This window comes from Ruditapes philippinarum, unplaced genomic scaffold, assembly GCF_026571515.1.
Source record: "Ruditapes philippinarum isolate M1 unplaced genomic scaffold, ASM2657151v2 ctg658_1_1_1_1, whole genome shotgun sequence".
Classification (NCBI taxonomy): domain Eukaryota; kingdom Metazoa; phylum Mollusca; class Bivalvia; order Venerida; family Veneridae; genus Ruditapes; species Ruditapes philippinarum.
The window spans coordinates 280,404-302,710 of record NW_026865455.1 but is presented as its reverse complement, the minus strand read 5'-3'; the positions used below and the strand labels follow the sequence as shown (position 1 = coordinate 302,710).

General features: G+C 32.4%; 1 protein-coding gene and 1 long non-coding RNA gene across 2 annotated transcripts in view; both read right to left on the bottom strand.

The window, feature by feature from the left end:
* The window catches only part of LOC132729099 (uncharacterized), a 290,758-nt gene that overhangs the window by 45,077 nt on the left and 223,374 nt on the right, over nt 1-22,307 (bottom strand). The gene's annotated exons all lie outside the window — the stretch shown is intronic.
* Nucleotides 12,010-20,686, bottom strand: LOC132729102 (uncharacterized). The gene is made up of 5 exons (XM_060714843.1): nt 20,355-20,686; nt 15,580-15,691; nt 14,858-14,933; nt 13,917-14,061; nt 12,010-12,123 (listed from the first exon to the last, which is right to left on the bottom strand). Exons 1-5 carry the CDS (start codon nt 20,625-20,627, stop codon nt 12,010-12,012), a joined length of 720 nt encoding a protein of 239 aa, XP_060570826.1. The 5' UTR covers nt 20,628-20,686.

Here is a 22,307-nt window from a genome sequence, read left to right as displayed (position 1 = left end):
TAAGGTTTTTCTATTTTCAGCTCCTGTTTTAATTCGAGATGATCCATTTCCGTACTCATATAAGCTATCATCTAGACAAACATCCTGACCAAGTTTGATGATGATGATTGAGGCAAATATGTCACCGTTAGAGTGTTAACAAGGTTTTTCTATTTTTATGTCCTGTGACCTAGTTTTTCATCCAAGATTAGCCATGTTCGAACTCGTCTGAGCTATATCCTAGACAAGCATGCTGACCAAGTTTGATGATGAATGAGGCAAAAATGTGACCGCTAGAGTGTAAACAAGGGTTTTCTATTTTTATGTCCTATGACCTTGTTTTTCATCCGAGATAAGCCATGTTCGAACTCATCTGAGCTATAACCTAGACAAGCATCCTGATTAAGTTTGATGATGATTGAGGCAAAATCGGACCCCTAGAGTGTAAACAAGGTTTTTCTATTTCAAGCTCCTGTGACCTAGTTTTTCATCCGAGATGACCCATGTTCACACTTGTCCGAGCTATCAAATAGATAAGCATCCTGACCAAGTTAAATGATGATCGAGGCAAATTGTGACCGCTAGAGTGTTAACAATGTTTTTCTTTTTTTAGCACCAGTGACTTTGTTTTTCATCAGAGATAACCCATGTTCAAACTCATCCAAGCTATCACCTAGCCAAGGATCCTGACCAAGTTTGATGATGATTGAAGCAAAATTGTGACCGCTGATGTGTTTACAAGGTTTTTTTTATTTTAAGCTACGTTGACCTAGTTTTTCATCCTAGATGACTCATGTTCGAACTCGTCCGAGCTTTTATCTAGACAAGGATCCTGACCAAGATTGATGATGTTTGAGCCAAAAATGAGACCGCTAGAGTGTTTACAAGGTTTTTCTATGTTTAGCATCTGTGACATAGTTTTTCATCCGGGATGACAAATGTTTGAAATCGTCCGAGCTATTACTTAGGTAAGCATCCTGACCAAGTTTGATGATGACAGAGGCAATGATATGACTGCTAGAGTGTTAACAAGTTGTTGTTAGCTCCTGTGACCTAGTTTTTCATCCGAGATGACCCATGTTCGAACTTATCCGAACAAGTCAAGGATCCTGACCAGGATTGATGATGTTTGATGCAAAAATGTGACCGCTAGAGTGTTAACAAGGATTTTCTATTTTTAGCTCCTTTGACCTAGTTTTTCATCCGGGATGGCACATGTTCAAAGTAATTCGAACAATCAACTAGATAAGCATCCTGACTAAGGTTGATGATGATTTAGGCAAACATGTGACCGCTAGAGTGTGAAAAAGGTTTTTCTATTTTTAGCTCCAGTGACCTAGTTTTTCAACTGAGATGACCCATGTTCAAGTTCATCATAGCTATTAACTAGATAAGCATCCTGGCTAAGTTTGATGATAATTGAGACAAAAATGTGACCACTAGAGTGTTTACAAGGATTTTCTATTTTTAGCTAGTGCCCTAGTTTATCATCCGAAATGACCCATTTTCAAACTCGTATAAGCTATCACCTAGACAAGCATCCTGACCAAGTTTGATGATGATTGAGGCAAAAATGTGACCGCTAGAGTGTTAACAAGGTTTTCAATTTTAATGTTCTGTGACCTAGTTTTTCATCCGAGATGAGCCATGTTCGAACTCATCTGAGCTTTTTCCTAGACAAGCATCCTGACCAAGTTTGATGATGATTTAGGCAAAAATGTGACCGCCAGAGTGTAAACAAGGTTTTTCTATTTTTAGCTCCTGTGACCTAGTTTTTCATCCGAGATGACCAATGTTCACAATTGTCTGAGCTTTCAAATAGATTAGCATCCTGGCCATGTTTAATGATGAATGAGGCAAAAATTTGACCGCTAGAGTGTTAACAATGTTTTACTATTTTTTGCTCCAATGACCTTGTTTTTCATCCGAGATAGCCAATGTTCAAACTCTTCCAAGCTATCACCTAGGCAAGCATCATTACTAAGTCTGATGATGATTTAGGCAAAAATGTGACCACTAGTGTGTTAACAAGGTTTTTTTTTAATTTTTAGATCCGTCGACCTAGGTTTTCATCCGAGATGACCCATGTTCACACTCGTATGAGATATTACCTAGACAAGGATTCTGACTAAGTTTGATGATGTTTGAGGCAAAGTTGTGACCGCTACATTGATAAAAAGGTTTTTCTATTTTAAGCTCCTGTGACCTAGTTTTTCATCCGAGATGACCCTATTCACACTTGTCTGAGGTATCAAATAGATCAGCATACTGACCAAGTTTAATGATGATTGAGGCAACAATTTGACCGCTAGAGTGTTAACAATGTTTTCCTATTTTTAGCCGCAGTGACCCTGTTTTTCATCCGAGAATACTCATCCAAGTTATCACCAAGGCAAGCATCCTGACTAAGTTTGATGATGAATAAGGCAAAAATATGACCGCTAGTGTGTGAACAAGGTTTTTTTTCATTTTAAGGTCCGGTGACCTAGTTTTACATCCTAGATGATCCATGTTCAAACTCGTCCAAGCTTTGAACTAGTCAAGAATCCTGACCAAGTTTGATGAGGCAAAAATGTGACCGCTAGAGTGCTAACAATGTTTTTTCTATTTTTAGCTCCTTTGACCTAGTTTTTCATCCGGGATGACACATGCATAAACTAGTCCGAGCTATTAACTAGGTAAGTATCCTGACCAAGTTTGATGATGATAGAGGCAATAATATCGTTGCTAGAATGTTCACAAGTTTTTTTAGCTCCTGTGGCCTACTTTTTCATCCGAGATTACCCATGTTCGAACTTATCCGAACTATAACCTAGTCAAGGATCATGACCAAGATTGATGATGTAAGAGGCAAAAATGTGACCGCTAGAGTGATAACAATGTTTTTCTATTTTTAGCTCCTGTGACAAAATTTTTCATCCGGGATGACACATGTTCGAACTCTTCCGAGCTATCAACTAGATAAGTTTCTTGACCAAGTTTAATGATGATTTAGGCAAAACTGTGACCGCTAGAGTGTTAACAGTTTTTTTTTAAATATTTTTAGCTCCGGTGACCTAGTTTTTCGTCCGAGATGACCCATGTTCGAACTCATATAAGCTAACTACTAGACAAGCATCCTGACCAAGTTTGATGATGATTGATGTAAAAATGTGACCGCCAGAGTGTAAACAATGTTTTTTAATTTTTAGCTCCTGTGACCTAGTTTTTCATCCGAGATGACCAATGTTCACACTTGTCTGAGCTTTCAAATATATTAGCATCCTGACCATGTTTAATGATGATTGAGGCAACAATTTGACCGCTAGAGTGTTAACAATGTTTTTCTATTTTTTGCTCCAGTGACCTTGTTTTTCATCGGAGATAACCAATGTTCAAACTCATCCATGCTATCACCTAGGCAAGCATCCTAACCAAGTTTGATGAACATTTAGGCAAAATGTGACCGCTAGTGTGTTAACAAGGTTTTTTTATTTTTAGAACCGTCGACCAAGGTTTTCATCCGAGATGACCCATGTTCAAACTCGTCTGAGATATTACCTAGACAAGGATTCTGACTTAGTTTGATGATGTTTTAGGCAAAATTGTGACCGCTTCATTGTAAAAAAGGTTTTTCTATTTTTAGCTCCTGTGACGTAGTTTTTCATCCGGGATGACACATGTTCGAACTGATCCGAGCTATCACTAAGTAAGCATCCTGACCAAGTTTGATGGTGATTGAGACAAATGTGTGACCGCTAGAGTGTTAACAAGGTTTTTCTATTTTTAGAAATCAACTAGATAAGCATCCTGACCAAGTTTGATGATGATTGAGGCATTTATGTGACCGCTAGAGTGTTAACAAGTTTCTTCTATTTTAAGCTCATGTGATCTAGTTTTTCTTCTGAGATTACACATGTTCGAACTCATCCGAGCTATCAACTAGATAAGCATCCTGATCAGGTTTGATGATGATTGTTGCAAAAATGTGACCGCTAGAGTGTTAACAAGTTTTTTCTTATTTTTTTGTTCCTGTGACCTAGTTTTTCATCCAAGATGACACATGTTCGAAATCATCCGAGCTATTACCTAGTCAAGGATCCTGACTAAGTTTGATGATGTTTTGGGCAAAAATGTGACTGCTAGAGTGTTAACAAGGTTTTTTTTTCTATTTTTAGCTCATGTGACCTACTTTTTCATCCGAGATGACCCATGTTCAAACTCATCCGAGCTATCAACTAGATAAGCATCCTGACCAGGTTTTATGATAATTGAGGCAAAAATATGCCCGCTAGAGTGTTAACGAACAAGTGTGGACAGACGATGGACGACGGACATTCAACGATCCTAAAATGTAACCCAGAGCAAGCTCAGGTGAGCTTAAAAAAAGTTATGAAATAAACAACATTTATGTTTGTCAAATCTTGATATATGTATTATATAAGCCCAAAATTCCTACTTCAATATACAAACACACTAGCGTCAACGCCTAAATAACACTTTCAATTAAATTATATTTCAACTTTTTACTTCTAACACAAAGACAATCATTTGACTGATAAAGGGAAGCTATGACATGATTCTGTTTCATTAAGTATGACATATGCCATTATCAAATTGAATGAAATAGATATCTTTTAATGTAAAATCATTACATACCGATCGAAATATACATATATATGGAACGCCATAGCTGCCTCATGTTGTTACATTTCGTTTTATTTTTCCCTAAAATGGTCTTATTATGTATAATAGAAGTGTTAGCTTGCCAACATTTAATGGGAACCTGTCTTAACGAAGTCTTATTAGGTCAAATATTCATTTTATCTTGTCAAAACGTAGTGCTGACTTGTCAAAATCTGTCTTATTATTTCAAAACGTCATGTTATCATGTGCAAATCCGGTGTTAACATGCCTGGAAGTCTTATGAATGGAAGTCTTATTATGTCTAACATGCACTCCGCCTATTGGAATTAAGATTTCATTATGTCTGAACAAAGACTTGTTAAAATGTGGTGTTAAATTGTCTTGAAATTGTCTTAGCATGTGAAACAGTAGTGTTATCTTGTCGGAAGTTGATGTCATCTTGTCCAAATATGATCCTGGCATGTTATGAAACAGTTGTATTCTGTTATACTGTCGTTTTGTCTTGTCCAAATTTGATATTGTCTTGTCTAAGCACCGTCACATGTTGTCAGACTGCCATGTCATTGTGTTCAAATTCAGTGTTATCTTGCTTAAAAAATGTCTTTTATGTCAAAAAGCATGCTGTCTTGTCCAACTGTGGTGGTAATTTGTCTATTAATTGTCTTATTATGTGAAACAGTAGTGTTATTTTGTCGGAACTTGGTGTCAACTTGTCAAACTCATGTCTTATTATGTCGGCTAGTAGTGATTTCTTGTTCAACCGTTATATTGACCTGGCTGAGTGTTGGCCTATTTTGTCAAACTGTTTTGTTGCTTTGTATGAGGTGGTGTTATTCTGTCTTATTGTGCCAAAACATCATGCTGTCTTGTCTAAAACTGTTGTTATCCTGTCTAAAAATACACTTATTATGTGAAATACTAATGTTGACTTGCCAACAGATTTTGTTTGTTTGTGTAAACGTTATTTTATTATGTCAAACAGTATTTTTGACTTGTCGAAAGATTGTTTTGACATGTCTAAACACTGCCTTATTTTCTCAGATCGTCTTGCTATTTTTTTTCCAAACTTTATGTTAACCGGCCTAAACACCGTCTTATTATGTGAAACAATGGTGGTGTCTTTACAAATTATGGTTTTGAACTGTTAAAACAGTATTTTAATTTTTCAAACTGTCATGCTATTATGTCCAAATGCAGATTCAACTTGTCTATCTTCTTCTTATCATGTCAAATAGTCATATCATCTTGTCGAAACGTGGTGATGACTTGTCTAAAATTACTTTCTTTTTGTAAAAGTGTCAGTTTATTTTGTCAAGGTTCGGTGTTATTTTTACTAAACATCGTCCTTTTATGGCGAAGTATCTTTTTTCCTTTTCAAATGTGGTGTTAACTTGTTGAAACACACTATAATTATGTAATACAGTGGCGTTGACTTGCCAGTTTATGACGTTAACATGTCTAAATGCCGTCTCATTATGTCAGATAATCGTGTTATCCCGTCCAGATGCGATGTTGTCAATATTTAGTATCACGTGACCAGAGCCCACGCGGGGCGATAAAAGATAGAGCAAAAAGATAACGGGACAGTTTAGCAAAATCAGACAGTGTTTTCTCAAGACAGAACTAAATTTGAAGAAATTTACACAATTATTAGTCTAAAGACATAATAAGTTTCTGTGTTTTACAGGAAAACGTCAAATTACGACAATATAACACTTCTGTTTTACATTATAAGAAAGAGTTTAGACAAGTCATTACCACATTTCGACACAATACCGCAATTTTTTGACTTTATATGACTGAGTTTTAACCAGTCAAAACTGCTTTTTGACAAAAAAGCATACAGTTTATCAAGATAAGGCATGATTTAGCCCAGTCAACACCCCATTTCGGCAAGATAATTCGAATATTTGATATAAAAAGACAATTCAGTAGTGTACGTTGGCAAATTAACACAGTTGTTTGACACAATAAGACAATGTTTAGACACCGTATTCTGACAAAATAACATGGCAGTTTGATTAGTTTAGTTTAAACATATTTTATTCCTTTCAATTTTTACAATATGTACAATGCAAATATATAGAAAGAAAAATATATAAATACATTTTGAAAGAAAAAGGGTTGGACCACACGTTCAAATAACATTAGTAAATCGGTCCGTCCCTAAACCATGCAGCTGAGATAAAATAAAGCTGTGCTTTTACAAGTCAACACCACTGTTTCAAATGATCAGACAGTCTTTTGAAAAACAGCATCGCAATTTGACCAAATAGCGCGTTTAGTTGACATAATTTGACACATTTCAGACAAGCCAGAGCGACATTTTGACATGACTGTTTGAAATAATTAAACAATTTTAACACAAGTCAACATCACATTTTAAAGAGATAAGACTACTGTTGGGTATATAAAGGCAACGTTTAGACAAATCGACAAATTACAATTGCATTACAACGCTTATATTTGACATAATAAGACGCTTTCTGTGCGAGATAAAAAGAAATGTAATAGCATGAGGCAGCTATGGCGTTCAATACATATACATGTATTTGTAGTAAGGTGTTTGATTTTTTTCTATTTAGATTATTATTCAATATCGTCATATCGAATATAAGAAGTATAATTATGTCTTTAAGATAGTTGGTTCACGTTTGTTTTATAACTCGAAATCGTAATGTAAAGATGAACGGAGATGAAATTAATCTCAGCTGCATGGTTCATGTCTTGTATATGATATTATTACCTGTCTATAATAGTCAGGCAGTTGACTTGTTTGAACAAATACATATAAATGTTCCAGCTAGCTTACGAAACGTCGGTGGTTCTACTCAGGTACCCGTTCGTGCCTGAAATAATGCACGGAAGGGCACCTGAGGTCTTCCTCCACCAGTAAAGCTGGAACGTCGCGATATGACCTTTACTGTGTCGATATAACGTAACCCCCCCCCCAAAAAAAAACAACAAAAAAACAAACAAACATATAAATGAAAATCCTTTTAAAAAACCCCAAAAAAAGGGGCAACTTTAAAAACTTTTTCCCGGGTTTCTGTTTTATTTGGGGCATTTTTTTGGAAAAGGCATGCTAGTGTTCAGTCCTCAATTAAAAACACAAGTTTTCATCTTTTAAAATTAAATAAAAAAAGTTTAAATAAAAACCTTTACAGATGTCTACATACGGTGATAATCATAGATCTTTTATTACATGTTAGTGCCATTGTATGAAAAGCGGCGTATGGTCTTCGAGTGAAATAATGTGAATTAATGGATGAAACTAAATTACGCCAACAGTTGGTGACCTTTGTGTGATTTTTGTTTTTAACATTACTTTTGCAATTCGATTTCGTGACATGTTTTTATTTTTGTTTCCCCAGAGAGTGCAACATTAGTCCTTGTCATATACTGGCAAGATGTACGCATTATGCAAAGGAAATTCTTTATAATCAATTTGAGATTATTTAATCTGTTTTGAAAGAGCAATAACAGGTTTAATCTTCATCGTATAGAATCAGTCTGAGAGTCGCTTTAAATATGCATTGTCAATACAGACTCCTAATTATGTCTGCCTTGATATATTTCTAAATGATCATGGATACTTACAATGGAAACTTACAATTGTTGCATGGATCTAATTATCAAGCGTTTAGTTTTCATGATTATTATGTAAATCATACATGGTTTATTTTTCTATGGCCTCTTACTCTGCTTGTAAGACATACCTCTTATAATTCTTGAGTTATCTCCTTTGTCCCTACCAATTTTGAAGTTATTTTTGCACCTTTTTCGACCACATTGTTATTTCTTCTTTAATATTTGCTGGGTCCCATCCTTCTGATACTTTTAATTCATATTATACCCAACTCAACTCGGTTTTAACTTCTCTTAAAGGGATATTCAGGCAAAATAATGACAAAATATTAAAATGATCTAATGTACTCAAATCACGCTAAATGACTTTTCTTGAAGTTTCAGCATGAATTTCTGTTTAAAATCTATATATTTTGGGTTTGAAGCATCAATATGTCTATATATGTTGTACAAACTTAAGATGCCAATGGAATCACCAACTAGTTTTTAAACAAGTCATGTGACTTGAACAAACCCTTGAAGTTACAATAACAGATATTGTGGATATTGTATGATTGAAACAAGCCAAAGTCATTCATATAACATGTTCTTTAACGTTCACTTTGACTACTATTGTGAAATGATAGCGCTCTAACCTGACCCACTTCGGTCATGTTAGGAAACCACCATTTTATTCTTTATATGGAGAAAAGTTTTGTTCCTTTGACTGTCTAATATATTCATTTTGAGAGCATTTACAGAATAATGAATGAAAAATTCAAGAATAAGAAATGAAAATTTTGCTTGTGTCTCCCTTTAAAATGCCAATGAACACATACATTAACTCAAAATCTTGACTCTCCTATTTATATCATTTCTAGTTTTTCTTGCTAAACTTACAAAAGTCAATAACATAGAATATGCAGTTCAATATTTAAATTACACGACAACCAACAAAAACAGCTATCATCATCATCAACAACAACAACAGTCGTCCTCATAATCAATATTGAAAATTAACATCCTTTTTAAATAGAAAAAGTTTGTAATCATTTAAGGATAAAAACTACATTTCGACTCCAAAATCAAAACATTCTGAAATTATTTTTGAAATTAAGGACACAACTTTGTTGTTTTTAGCTCATGCATTGATTAAACCTTTTCAAAGACCGATTCAAATGCATTAAATTTTACACTTTTTACACATAAAAATATTGTTGCAAATAAAAAATCTGACCAGTAAATCAATAAAAGAAATTCAGTTTCTACGGATACTCTCTTTTGGTCCAGTATAAAATGGTAATTAAGGACAAATAAAACAAAAAGTAATGAATGAATGATAAAAACTAAATTTTAAAAGCAATGAACAAAACACCGTTTAAAATAGGTTAAAATCACTTGTATTCTGTTCTTTAGGGACAAATACAGTAGTAAACATAACGATAATTCAACCTCAATTTAAATTTATGATTTGATTTAATATTTAAATTGTATTTAAAGTTAAAATAACTGACATTATAGGATAGGCATCAATAAACATACAACCGGGTAATGAAAAGATTGATCGGAAAATGTAATGAAATAAACAAGGTTGACACCTTATTACCTATTACATTATTAGCTTTCTTTTTCTGACAAACTATTTAATGTAATGTTACAAAAATAATGACATAGAAAGATATGACCGAATTCCGTTTTTATGACGTAATATGTGCTTCTAACATAATTAATTCCTTCGTTCAAATGTAAACTTAGAACAATTATATATAAAAATACTCACAAAGAAAATAAATATCATATCGCACGTAAACAGTTCATATTACATTTTTTCTGCCTAGTCCTTCGAAGACAAAAAGCATAAACTTCAGAGATGTTATAATTTAAATCGATGAAGAATTTTTTTAAACACATATTTTATTTTTTGTTTTTGGTTTTTCTATTTCTTTTTATTTTTTCCCGTTCCTTTATAGGTGGTTCCAGGGATTTCTTTTTATTGATAAAGATTGTTATCTGGGTTTTAAAATTTTTCTTTTGGCAGGTGTATGAGATTTTAAAAATGTGTTTTCCCCCCTCAAAAATTCATTTTATTTCTTTTGATGTTTTAAAATTCCCTTTTTAGCCCCAATTTCTTTGCCCTACCAAAGGGTTTTTTTTTTTTCTGATCCCCTGGGGTAAAGGAGCCAAAAGGGTAATTTTTTAGTAAGACTGTCACAATAATGCTAAAATCCAAATGAATTAGTTATAGCTATTTATTTTGGAAAAGAACATCGTTGACTCAAAACTTAAAATGTCGACTAAACCTCTTTCACCGTAAATATTTGGTTCTGATGGGATTAAAATGAATTGAGTTGAAAAATACTCTGTCAGGTTATGTGTTAAATAAGCCATATTTTCAGTCTGTTTGATGCTATAGCAACCAAGGTTTTCAACATTGGAAAAAAAGAAAAAGGCATTATCTCCATATCTATCCATATATCAAGTTTGATAAAAATATTTAAGTACTTTTGCGTTATAGCAGGATCGAATTTTGCGAACGGATGGACTGACTGACGCACAGACAGACGGACGGTGAACCTTAACGTGATTATCACGGATCTTTCACTACACGTTTACTTAGTGCCATTGTATGTAAAGCGGCGTATGGTCTTTAAATGAAAAATATGTGTGCTCTATTGGTGAACTTTTTGTGTTTTTGTTTTAAATATTAGTTTTGCAATTCGATTTTGTAACAATTTTTAATATTTTGAATGTAGGTTTCCTTTTTTGTAACCCCAAAGTGTGCAACAATTATCAAATTCATATATTGGCAAGATGTACGCGTTATGCAAAAGAAATTCTATATAATCAAATTGAATTTATTTAATTCGTTTTAAAAGAGAAATTTCAGGTTTAATCTTGTGCGTATAGAATCAGTCTGAGAGCCAATTTAAATATGCATCGTCAATACAGACTCCTAATTATTTCTTCTTTGAAATATTTTAAAATGATCGTGCCAAACGCTGCGAGACAAGATGACAAGGCGAAAACGCGCTTTTCCGCGCTGTGTCGTGTTGTCGCCTGCTACAACGCGACGACGCAAATAAGACACCATTGTTTCAAAATTGTTTTATGGCACACACACACACACACACGTATGCGCGACACGATGAACTCGTTTTAAGCCGGACGAATAATTATGGTAGTACATGCATAATAAAAGATGGTATATCCCGGTGGCGGAAAAGCGGGCATTCAGTGCTCGACAAAAAACTAATTTTTAAAGTTATGTTTTGTTTGTAAAAATATTTCATGTATTTGAAGTATTGGTACAACGGGAAATTTTCTTTTATCTTCTGCGTCATGCTGTTTTATGGTTTAACCAACGAAATAAGAATATTTCCCGCATAGTTGAGATGTTATATGCATTTTTTTGTGGACAGAAAATGTCTAAAACTAGGTTCAATCACTCATTTTGTGCACCTGGCATCATTTATACTCATAAGAACAATGACAAAGTATTCAAGAAATAAACACATACCTGTTTAAATGCAATAGATTCTTATACCTATATGAATGCTTTAAAGATAACGCTCGTTCTTCATTTATTTACTTCATTCGAAAATGTTTGCTTTAAAAATGCCAAAAAATAAAAAATAAAAAAAATGAGACATGAAAAAATTAATTTGATGGAACATGAAATCAACACTGTTTATATAAAGATATAGAAATAGTTACTGATGTTCAAAAGCTTAATAGTACTAGGATTAATTGTGTGAAATATTGGAAAGGCGTAATAAGTCTAAAAAAACCGAGAAGATTTGCAAACCAAATACACAAAAACGGGTTTTTAATTTGCCGTCAGTGATCTGCCCGTGTGCCATATCCTGTTTGATGTCCTACTGGCTTCCTTGTCGGTGGTTCTTGTTGCTGGCTTGTGTTGGGTATCCAGTCATTTGTCCTGGTTGATCTTGTCTTTACCATATGAAAGAAAGCCCATTTACTCCAAAACAATGTATTGACGTCTGGTGTAACTATGTTTGTGTCTCGTGAAATTCTTTTTCATGTTTCTAAGCCTTTTGTTAAGCCTTGATATTCAATTTATAATACGTGAGACCGTATATTTATAAAACTATTAAGTCTATAATTATCTATTCTGAAAATGTGACGCCATGGTACTTTTGATTATAAATATCAAATGAACATATAAGAAACATGATGTTTTTTTGCACAGTAACAATTATACATTTCTCTGTCAAGTTGAGTGGCTGTAGAGTTATGAACATGAGATATACACAGACCAGCGAATATTTATAAAGTACCATAATAATATTTCAAAGCTAATTCTTATCGTAGACGATTGGAAGCCTTTGTTAGATGTTCCTTCTCAGAATGCCTCTAATGTCTGAAAATAATCAAAATGATGCAAGGTCAATTATTTCTTGATAAAACTTTGCTTAACAAACCATTGAACTATTTTTCGCCGTTTTTGTACTGTACATGTACGTGTTACACTTAACAGTCGAAACTTCCCTAATCAGTCGAAACTCAGTTTTGGTTAAAACATTTTCTTAGAAATAATCAAGCTTGACCTGTCGTACTTGCAAGGTAACACAGTCTATCACGCGGCATAATTGTTTAAATTTTAATACACCTATTGCATGCCTGTTTTGTTATGAAAGGTGAGCTAAAATCCACGACATATTAAATAATCTGTTTTTCCTGTAATATTTTCTATTTGTCATAATATAACACAAGAAAAAACTTTTTTTATTTCAAAATAGGAAAAAAAAAAACAGAATCCCTAAAGAATGTCCAAAACAACAAAATTGAAAATGTTGCAGGGTCGGTTTGATTAAATCTGTTTCTGAACGGTTCTGTCAAGTGCAAACTACCGCCCACGCCCCCTAGGTCCAGCCAAAGCATAATCATACATTTAAACACAAAAATTATGAAAATTTGAACTTAGAACATCCGCAGATGTGTTCATACGACGGTCATTATTGAACATTCAATGTGACACTCCCGCGCTATTACATAAAAAGCGGCATAAGGTCCAAAAGTAATAAAATGCATGTGCCCTAAACGAGAAAACAATGGGCGGAACTTAACAAAATAGAATTTTGGTAAGGGGATCAGATGTTATGAAGCCTGCATATCACAGATAAGACGTCAAAAGACAAATAAAAAAGCATGCAACATATCCATTACCAATTACGTCTTTTCATGCCTTTTCGTCCCCCTTTTTGACCCCTCAAATGGTGAAACAATGCCCTTAGATGTAGCACTTATAAATGTTGTTCCCTCTTCTGCTAAGGAGGTTTGAAGGGGGCAGCTTTTCCCTCCCCCCACTCATCGCAAAGAATATTTTGGACTTTTGAGAGGCTAAAGTTGGCCTCAGGTCGATCATAAGGTAACGTGTAACCAATGCTGAAAAGCCTTTACTCTATCTCAATTAATTGAGAAGATGCAGCACTTTGAAATAAGTTTTGAAAGAAAATAAAATCAACGCAAAATAGTCTTTTGGGTTATTTTGAGATGTCCCCTCGATGCAATGATTACCGAATATTTAAGATTGGGCATGCTGTTACAAAAACTATGTTCCATAGTAATTAACATTTGTGATAAGTTTGATGGATATCTAAGCACCTTTTAATTTCATAGCAATTGGAACTTGTAACAGGAGGCAATTAAATGAAAAAAACGTCATGCAGTAATGAGTTAACACACCTATCGCCTGTTTCAAATAGTTACAAAGTTTCATTTACCTGTAACTGCGACTTCATTTTCCGCATCTTAATGTTTACCTCACCGAGTTTTTTCTCTAGATAGGGAAGGCTTTTTTGTGCTTGTTCCAACATTACAATGAAGTTTATCGATTCTTTTAAAATTTCAATCTTGCTCATAGATTTTCTATTGAGAAACAAACAAACAAAAAATAAACAAAAAAAATAAAATAAATTTTGTAGCAATTCCTAAGCCAGCACAGTTTCATATACAGGCAACATATAACAAAAAATTACGTGACCGACTTAGTGGTTTATGTTTATCTCTACACAAAATGATGTTATACAAATTTGTTTTGGTTAGCCTTTTAATAGTGCATGATACCGTTAAACTTAATAGGCAGTAGCTTAGGCAGAACTCATCTTTAAACTTTTAAATATAGAAGCAAAAAATATGTGTTCTTGCAATAATGGTCGCTGATTTTAAAGGAAACTGGTGAACTGTCTACTTAACAATACAATGAGATAGCTAGAACTAAATAAAATATATACAAGACAGTTGGTAGACGACATATTCATGAAGCAGATAAACCATCAAGACATTTTGTTTTTGTTTTATTTTACAAAAATGTAAACGGAATATTCTTATTAATTTTTATTAATGAACCACATGTGTCTGTAACGTAGCATGATGTACATAAAGAATGAACTGCAACACACGACCTGCCCCTCAATGTTACGGGTTTGAATCCCACCAGTGATTTTGGATTCTTTCATGTAATGAAGCTATCTAACTACCTTACGGAAAGTCCGTGGTTATACCAAGGTGCCTGAAATTAAGCACTGTGGGGGTTCTTCTTCCTACACCTGTCAAGCTGGAGAGTCCACCTATGATACTTACTGTGTTGATAAGTAAAAACAATGAATTTTCATGAATTCACTACATTGTCACAATATTTTATAATGGTTTAACATTTAATTACTTTCGGATATGATCTGAAAGTAGGTTTCTCAGCTCTTTAATCCTGTTGGCTATCACTAGCCGTCTTCTTTTCTCCACTGTATATGAAATTGTAATTATAATTACAAATTATATCAATTAACATTTATCGACATTGTATGATACTATTTATATCATATGGCTGCATGATTATATTGCGTTAGTATATTACACAATTTTTGAACTCTGAAGTATTATATGTTTGCATTTATATCAAATGTTTTTGCGTAATGAACATATTAAGAAAGAAAAAATGTGATAGATTATTTATGAATAATGCCAAACGTCTGAATTATACATATAGTGGTTCCTTTAAAGCTATCTAATGTCGTTAAATTTAATTGCTGTATTTAAATTGCAAATGTACACACGTCATTTTCTGAAGTACACGCGTGATTAGTTAATGAGATGAAATCTACATTAATTCAGAATATTAAAATTGAAATAATATATATTTTTGTTTAAATAAGTTTATCTTGTCCATTTATTTTGCTCTGTTTTTAAAACTCACAGACTGTATTTATCTGTAGTCGTGTTATATTTAGAAATTCAGACAATCGAATCATTGTTGAACGGTGATGTTTGCAAAATTCATTTTAATCGCTCATATAATTATAATATCAATATGCATGTAAATTATAAAAGATAAAGTCAAATAACGTATTGAAAGTAGTAGTGTAAATATTGAATTTGAAATGATATTACCTGTACTGTGTCTTTGTTTTCGCTCTATAATCTGATCAGGACTACTGTTGTTGGACGTTCCATTCGTGTAATATTTCTCTACATTAACTTCTTTAGCTGTAGAGTAATCACTCTGTCCAGTAAATAGAATAAAATACTTTAATCAAAATGTTTATGTTCAAAATATGGATAAGATGAAATGTGATATCTGAATCATGCCAGTTCATAGTTTTACATTTCATTGTTGGTTTGTTTAATTGGTATGTTGTTAGGTTTATCTGTTTCTGTTAATTTGTTCTTCCTACAAAGTGATACAGGATCCATAGATTCTTCAAATGAAGAAATATCAACATTGAATAATGCAATGTTCGATGAATCTCTTCAAATCTGCAAATTTGGCAATGCATTTTATTGCACACCAGTCAGTAGTTTTATACAGTAACAGGAAGCATGCATAGCTTGTATTTCAAAAACTAACTTTAACCTGCCTTAGGGGGACACCAATGGTATCTATCTATCAAAATTGTAATATTTGTTATAACCATCTAATCAGACACTACAAACAAAGGAACTAAAATGTTATAAGCGCTATATCAGCAAGAACTTGATAATATTTCAATTATTTTTCCCAACTGCCATACGTATATGGAGCAACCTACCCTTCAATATACTAAATTTGCCAACACTTTCAATGTTCAAAAGTTGGTGTCAATATAGCATGCAATCTACCCCCAAAGTAAATATATTATAGCGATATTAAATATCAAATATTACCGCACAAAATACAACACCTTTAAAAAATATCTTCAGCACAGTCATTTGTTTGTTTTTGGTTTTATGTCACACCGACACAGTATAGGTCATATCGCGACCTTTACTGGTGGAGGAAGACCACCGGTGCCCTTCCGTGCATTATTTCAGGCACGAACGGGCACCTGAGTAGAACCACCGACGTTCCGTAAGCTAGCTGGATAGCTTCCTCACATGATAGAATTCAAAGTCCCTGTCGGAATTCGAACCAACCGCGGTGAGGGGCAAGTGGTTTGAAGTGCATAGTCATTTGAGAGAGGACAATTGTAAACTTATTTTTGCTTTTTTTTCTTGAATGCCCAAATTAAAACACATAAAGACAAAAGCAATTTCATACATTAAAAATTTCAACATTACTCTTGTTACTCTTATCTTCGTCAACCCAGATATCCTTGATACAGACAATGCCACTATTTTTAAGCATGTTCACGTTAACATTTCTGCAACAAAACGATTTATCTGTTCATACTGCAAGACACACCTCTCCTCTTAACTAGACCAATAATGCTATTTTATTATGTTTCTCTAAGCTACAATATAATGGTTTATCAGTACATTCAGTCATGTTTTTATTTCTATATGGTTTCTTACTTCTTACTAACACGTTTTCTTTTTTCCCCAAAATATTATATTCCCGATTTGTCAAACATTTTGAAACAGTGCAAAACTCGACACATTATAAAATACACCAAAAAGGAGAAGAATTTTATAAGATTTATTCTTTTTTCTTATCCCTATCTTGAATATATAAAAGTGATTTTTTATTGTTTATGTATATTATCAGGAAATAAATATGTTTACATTAAAATTGAAATATTAAGGACACCAGTCAATAATGTAATCCTAAGCAAAAGTTTACAGATTTCTTGTATTAGTCTGGTAAACTTGACGTTGAACCGCCTTCGACCCAAAATGATAGGACCAAACAAAGTGATAACCAACCTCATTTCAATGAAAAAAGGCTGTTAAGCAATAGTGTAACAATCTATTTTTACATCAGTGACCACACCAAACTCCATCATAAGTTAAAGACTACCAAACCAAAGACAAAAGACAACAGTTAATACTCAGGCTGAGTGAGGAAAGTGAAAACAATTATTTTAATGAAAAAACTAAAAAGATGTCGGATTATTATTCCTTGAAACTGCATTTTCTCTTAAATGTCTCTTTATCTGTATAAAGTATAATTAGATAGAATCAGCAACTAAGAAGTGATAACCCGGACAAACCTGACAGTTTTTCATTCTTTAAGCTTATTTTAAAGTGAAGTTTGACAATAATAAATTCTGTTTTATACTGTTTTTTTCGCACACTGGTCTGTATCACTGTAAAAAGCTTTTATTAATGAAATTTCATTTATACCTTTTAAGCTTTGGACAAGCATTTGAAGTGCTACTAAAAACGGCTACTTCAAATTTTATTAAAGAAAGTATTGTAGAGATCAAATTCATTGATACTGCACTTTCTCCCACTATTCAATATACCTAAGTAAAGTTGCAATGACAATTTATTGATAATTTAGAAGGGATATTCCGGACAATACATATGAAACACTTTCAAGCATAATTAATAGTCATAAGCAATTCTCTCTTTAGTCTTTATAACAGTGTTAAGTTTAAATTTGATATTAATATTCATAGTTGACTAACATTGCGCCGACTATATACTTTACATTTTAGAAGCATAAAATGTCATACAGATTTGTGAAAGAAATAAATTTCTTACTTTAACTTACTTGAGCGTTTTCCAAATATGAATTTTAAGTAATTTATTAAATGTTTTTCAACAAAAGGATAATTTAATACTTGAAGAAATAAATCAACGTTGAGATACAGGATATTCAATCTTATTTAAGTTTCAAAATACAACACATTTCTCTAAACCGATTTTGTATAATTATCCCGTATTTTTGCAGTGTAAAGTTTTGAACATATGTCGCGATCATGAATGCTTATAATTATACTGATCATATGGCCTTATTTATAAACCAATATATTGCAGCATTTTCATAATCTAATCCATATTTACCCGCGAAAATAAAATGAGTGACATTATGACCATCCACTTATTATATGTGGAGTTATAGCAAGTGGAGGGTTCAGATAACAGTCAAAATAAGTTTATATTTTGCCATATTTGTTCCAATTTCATAAGCTACTTTTATAAATTATTCAATGCAGACGTGAAAATGTATCGGCTACGTTCAGTTGTCAGACAGAATAGGGGTAGTATTTTTATGTCTGAGGCGTGTTTATATATTATTCTAGATGTTACTAATTTTTAATATTTTAAGTATCGGCCATTTGCCATTTTTAAAAGTCATTCTTTTGAAATATTTAAACGATTTTTATATAAAATTCAACCCGACTTGACAATAAAACGATATCATGATGTTAATTTAAATTATATGAATTGCATGCTATTTCTCCTAAATAAATCACTTGTTCATTTTTCGTGTTTTGGTAAACTTTGGCATGAAATTCTGGCACTGACGTTTCAGCAAAATTACATATATAATCAATTCACTTTTATATATATTCATTAAGACACAATGCTACATTGTATGTTTATAGCTTCTGCTGCTGAAATGATACCGCATGTTTTGTCTCTTTAAAACTGGCCATGCTTGCAAGCTAGAACAATTAGTATCTGATAAATTCCTTAGATTTTGTTTATTTCAAACAATAGTTCATGCTAGTTAATATGAAAACAAACAACAAATAAATTTTGTCAAAAATAAATACAGCAAAAAATATTTTGTTACAAAACAATTTTCATAATTAAATCCTCAATTACATTTGTATCATAACATTTTTATCTTATTCAGCTTTCATTAAGAAAAATGCCTGTATTTACTTTCGTTATTCTTTATTTCAACACATATAAACAGATTGCAAGAAATCGCGTTTACGAACAAGGAGAACTACATTATACATTATAATTATTATTATTACATTATTATAAAGAAGTACATATAGATAATCAGTATCAGTATTCACGAAGTCTTCAGATATGCAAAGCTGTTCTATTCCGAAGAATATTAGGGATGCTTCCTAAATCTTCTTTTCCATTAACCAGTTATCATGCTTAATTGTCATATATTGGTCCTGTGACAAGCAAAACAATCATAAAATTGATCTTAGAAAAAATGAAAATAATAATAAAAATATAATAAATAACAGAAACAAATAAACAAACAGAAATATTTTTTCTGTCGCACTGTTAACTTGGATATCAGTTTATAATAGGACATACAACATGTCAATCTTCACCTACTATAAATCATATTGTATTATATTTTGTTGATTGTTTTCTTTTTACACCAAACGCGTTAAAAATAATTGTAATTTATATATCAGAACAATTTTATATCATTATTTAGCTTTTAAAATTAATTCGTGTAAAGAATTTTATGTTTCGTTCTTAGTTAAATTTATATTTGATTTGATTTGTTTCATATTCTTTTGTATCAGTAATCTTGACAGGTTTGCTGTTCATCCCGATATAAAAATCAAAATATAGAATGAATAAAAATATAAATAAATCAGATAATTCACACGTTATGTTTACTAATGTCTTTCTATGCATTTCCCATACAGTTTAGTATTTATTTCAACATTCCGATAGCAATTCAAAGCAAATCATTTTAAAAGATTTTAATCAATTTTCTTTGCAAACAGCTTTTCTTTTATTTGATTAGATTTAGTGATTTAGATACATATCTAATCTTTTTGTACCAAACATAAATTAATAAAAATGGCGAAATATCTCGATTACACGCAGTATCGAATATTTTGTCATATTTCAAATCGTTCCAAACAATAAAAAATATTGGTAATTGTTACAATTGATAAATTAGAATAAATTATGTGATAATATGATCAAATAAAATGACTTTAAAAAATGACGATGGAACAAAATCTTACTTTTGTAAATAAATTAATCATGCCTCAAATATTCCATGCATACTAAAATGCCTTCCTTACCCGAAATGGATTTAGTCCCAACAGATTTTGCAACTCGATTGTATCTTTTTCTATCTCTTCCACAGGGCACAAATCCATGATCTGGTCCACTTCTATAGGAACACTTCGAACGTTACTGGGCCGGGAAAGATCCATTTCTCTTTGATATGTGTTGACATTTTCTTGCTGACCTCGAGGTTTATAAAGCAGACATGGATGTTCCTCCATACAGCAGCATTTGGTACACAATTGAACTACTGGAGACACGTTTTTCTGTGAAATATAATCAGACATTTTTCTTACTTAACTTTTTAACTACTTAATACGTCTTGTACGTCTTTAGGTGGGTCACGACTTTGGCAATCCTCTCATTAACTATTAATAGCGCGATATACCTGATTGTCGCCGATCAAGGTATAACTGACATGCTTATTTGAACATCTATCTATAACATCTATAACTATCTGCGTTTTTTTAGAAATGAAATTACCAAATATAGGTTTTGAGGCTTTAGTAAAGACGACTTCTTGAAAGAACCGTGAACTGTAAAAATAAATTTAATTTTGATTGGATGAAATGTTAGTATAATTAAATAAAGGGGAGGTATGTGATCCCAAATTCGTACCTGATAAAAGCTTGCATAATTTCAAGCTTGAATAAACTTAAAGAAATTTAGATTTTAGTTTGTTTTGTAAGTAGAATAAAGTTTTTTTTATAATTCATATTTTATAATTAACTGCTAAAAGGGTCAAAAAGTCGTCTGAAGCTATAACACATTTCTAACACTAACTAAAACAAGTACGAAAACAAAAACAGCAGCAGAAGCACGGAACACAATATGCAGCATGTTTGTAAAATAAAACAACCTACTTGTTTTCAAGTGTATACATCTATTTATTTCATGCTTTTCAGTGAATTACTGATTTATCCATGAAAATTATATTTGTTATTTCACAATGAAATTATCAAAATATAATTTCACACTTTTCAACGACGAAACTACTTTTTAACATTTTCCCCATGTGGTACCTCAATTTTATTTTTGCTGACAATTCTGACAATGTCAGGCTGTTTAAAGAAAAGTAAAGCTGAAAATGATAAATAACTTAAATGTCAAAAGTAATAATTTTAAAGAAACTTACTTCTATTCATTCAAATTCCAATCACAAAATTTCGTCTCTAATTTTTTTTGTTTCATTTTTACAGTCTGAAAAATACATTCCTTCCACATGCAAAACTGCTGTTGATGTTATTTGGGCATAAAATAAGCGGGCAATAACTGCGGTATGCTTTATGAAAACTTGAAAAGCAATGACAGCCATCCTCGTAGTAAACAACCCAGCGCTCCTGAGCCAGCCTTTGAAGTGTTCCATTTTCTTTGCTGTTTTTTGAATGATTTCACATTTGTCAACACTTATTGTTTGTCTGTTACAATCCTCAAATAAGTTTTCTTTCTTTTTAAAAGGTGTATGACTAAGAAATCCAAATGATATCCCTCTGAATCAAACACAATTATTTTCCTCCCGTGAAATACACAACTTTAAAATATGGCTGCCGCTTACATTTAACAAAGCCAGGTCTAAAATAAATTCACAATAAGTAACGGAAATATGGATGGATGGATGGACTTTTTCTCCTGCAAGAATTGTTTGTTTTTATCATTAAAACAAGCGATCATTCATATGTTTTTCAATAAAATGAATAATATCACCGTCATTTAACGTTGATAGTCGAACTTATTTTTCAGCTCAAGACTTCTTGTATTTAATGAGAAATTTCGACTAAATGGGGCTCTCCATGGGGAAAACAGATTTTAATAAACGTTAATATTATGGAAATTTAGTTTAAACTTGTTTTTAAGCATAAGATAAAAAGAAAATTTGTTTGTTTGTTGTGTAAGATGAAATTTTAGTTCATCGAGTGTGGCTACGCCACTCGTGAGAATACTGTTTTTTAAGCCCACTCGATGAAATA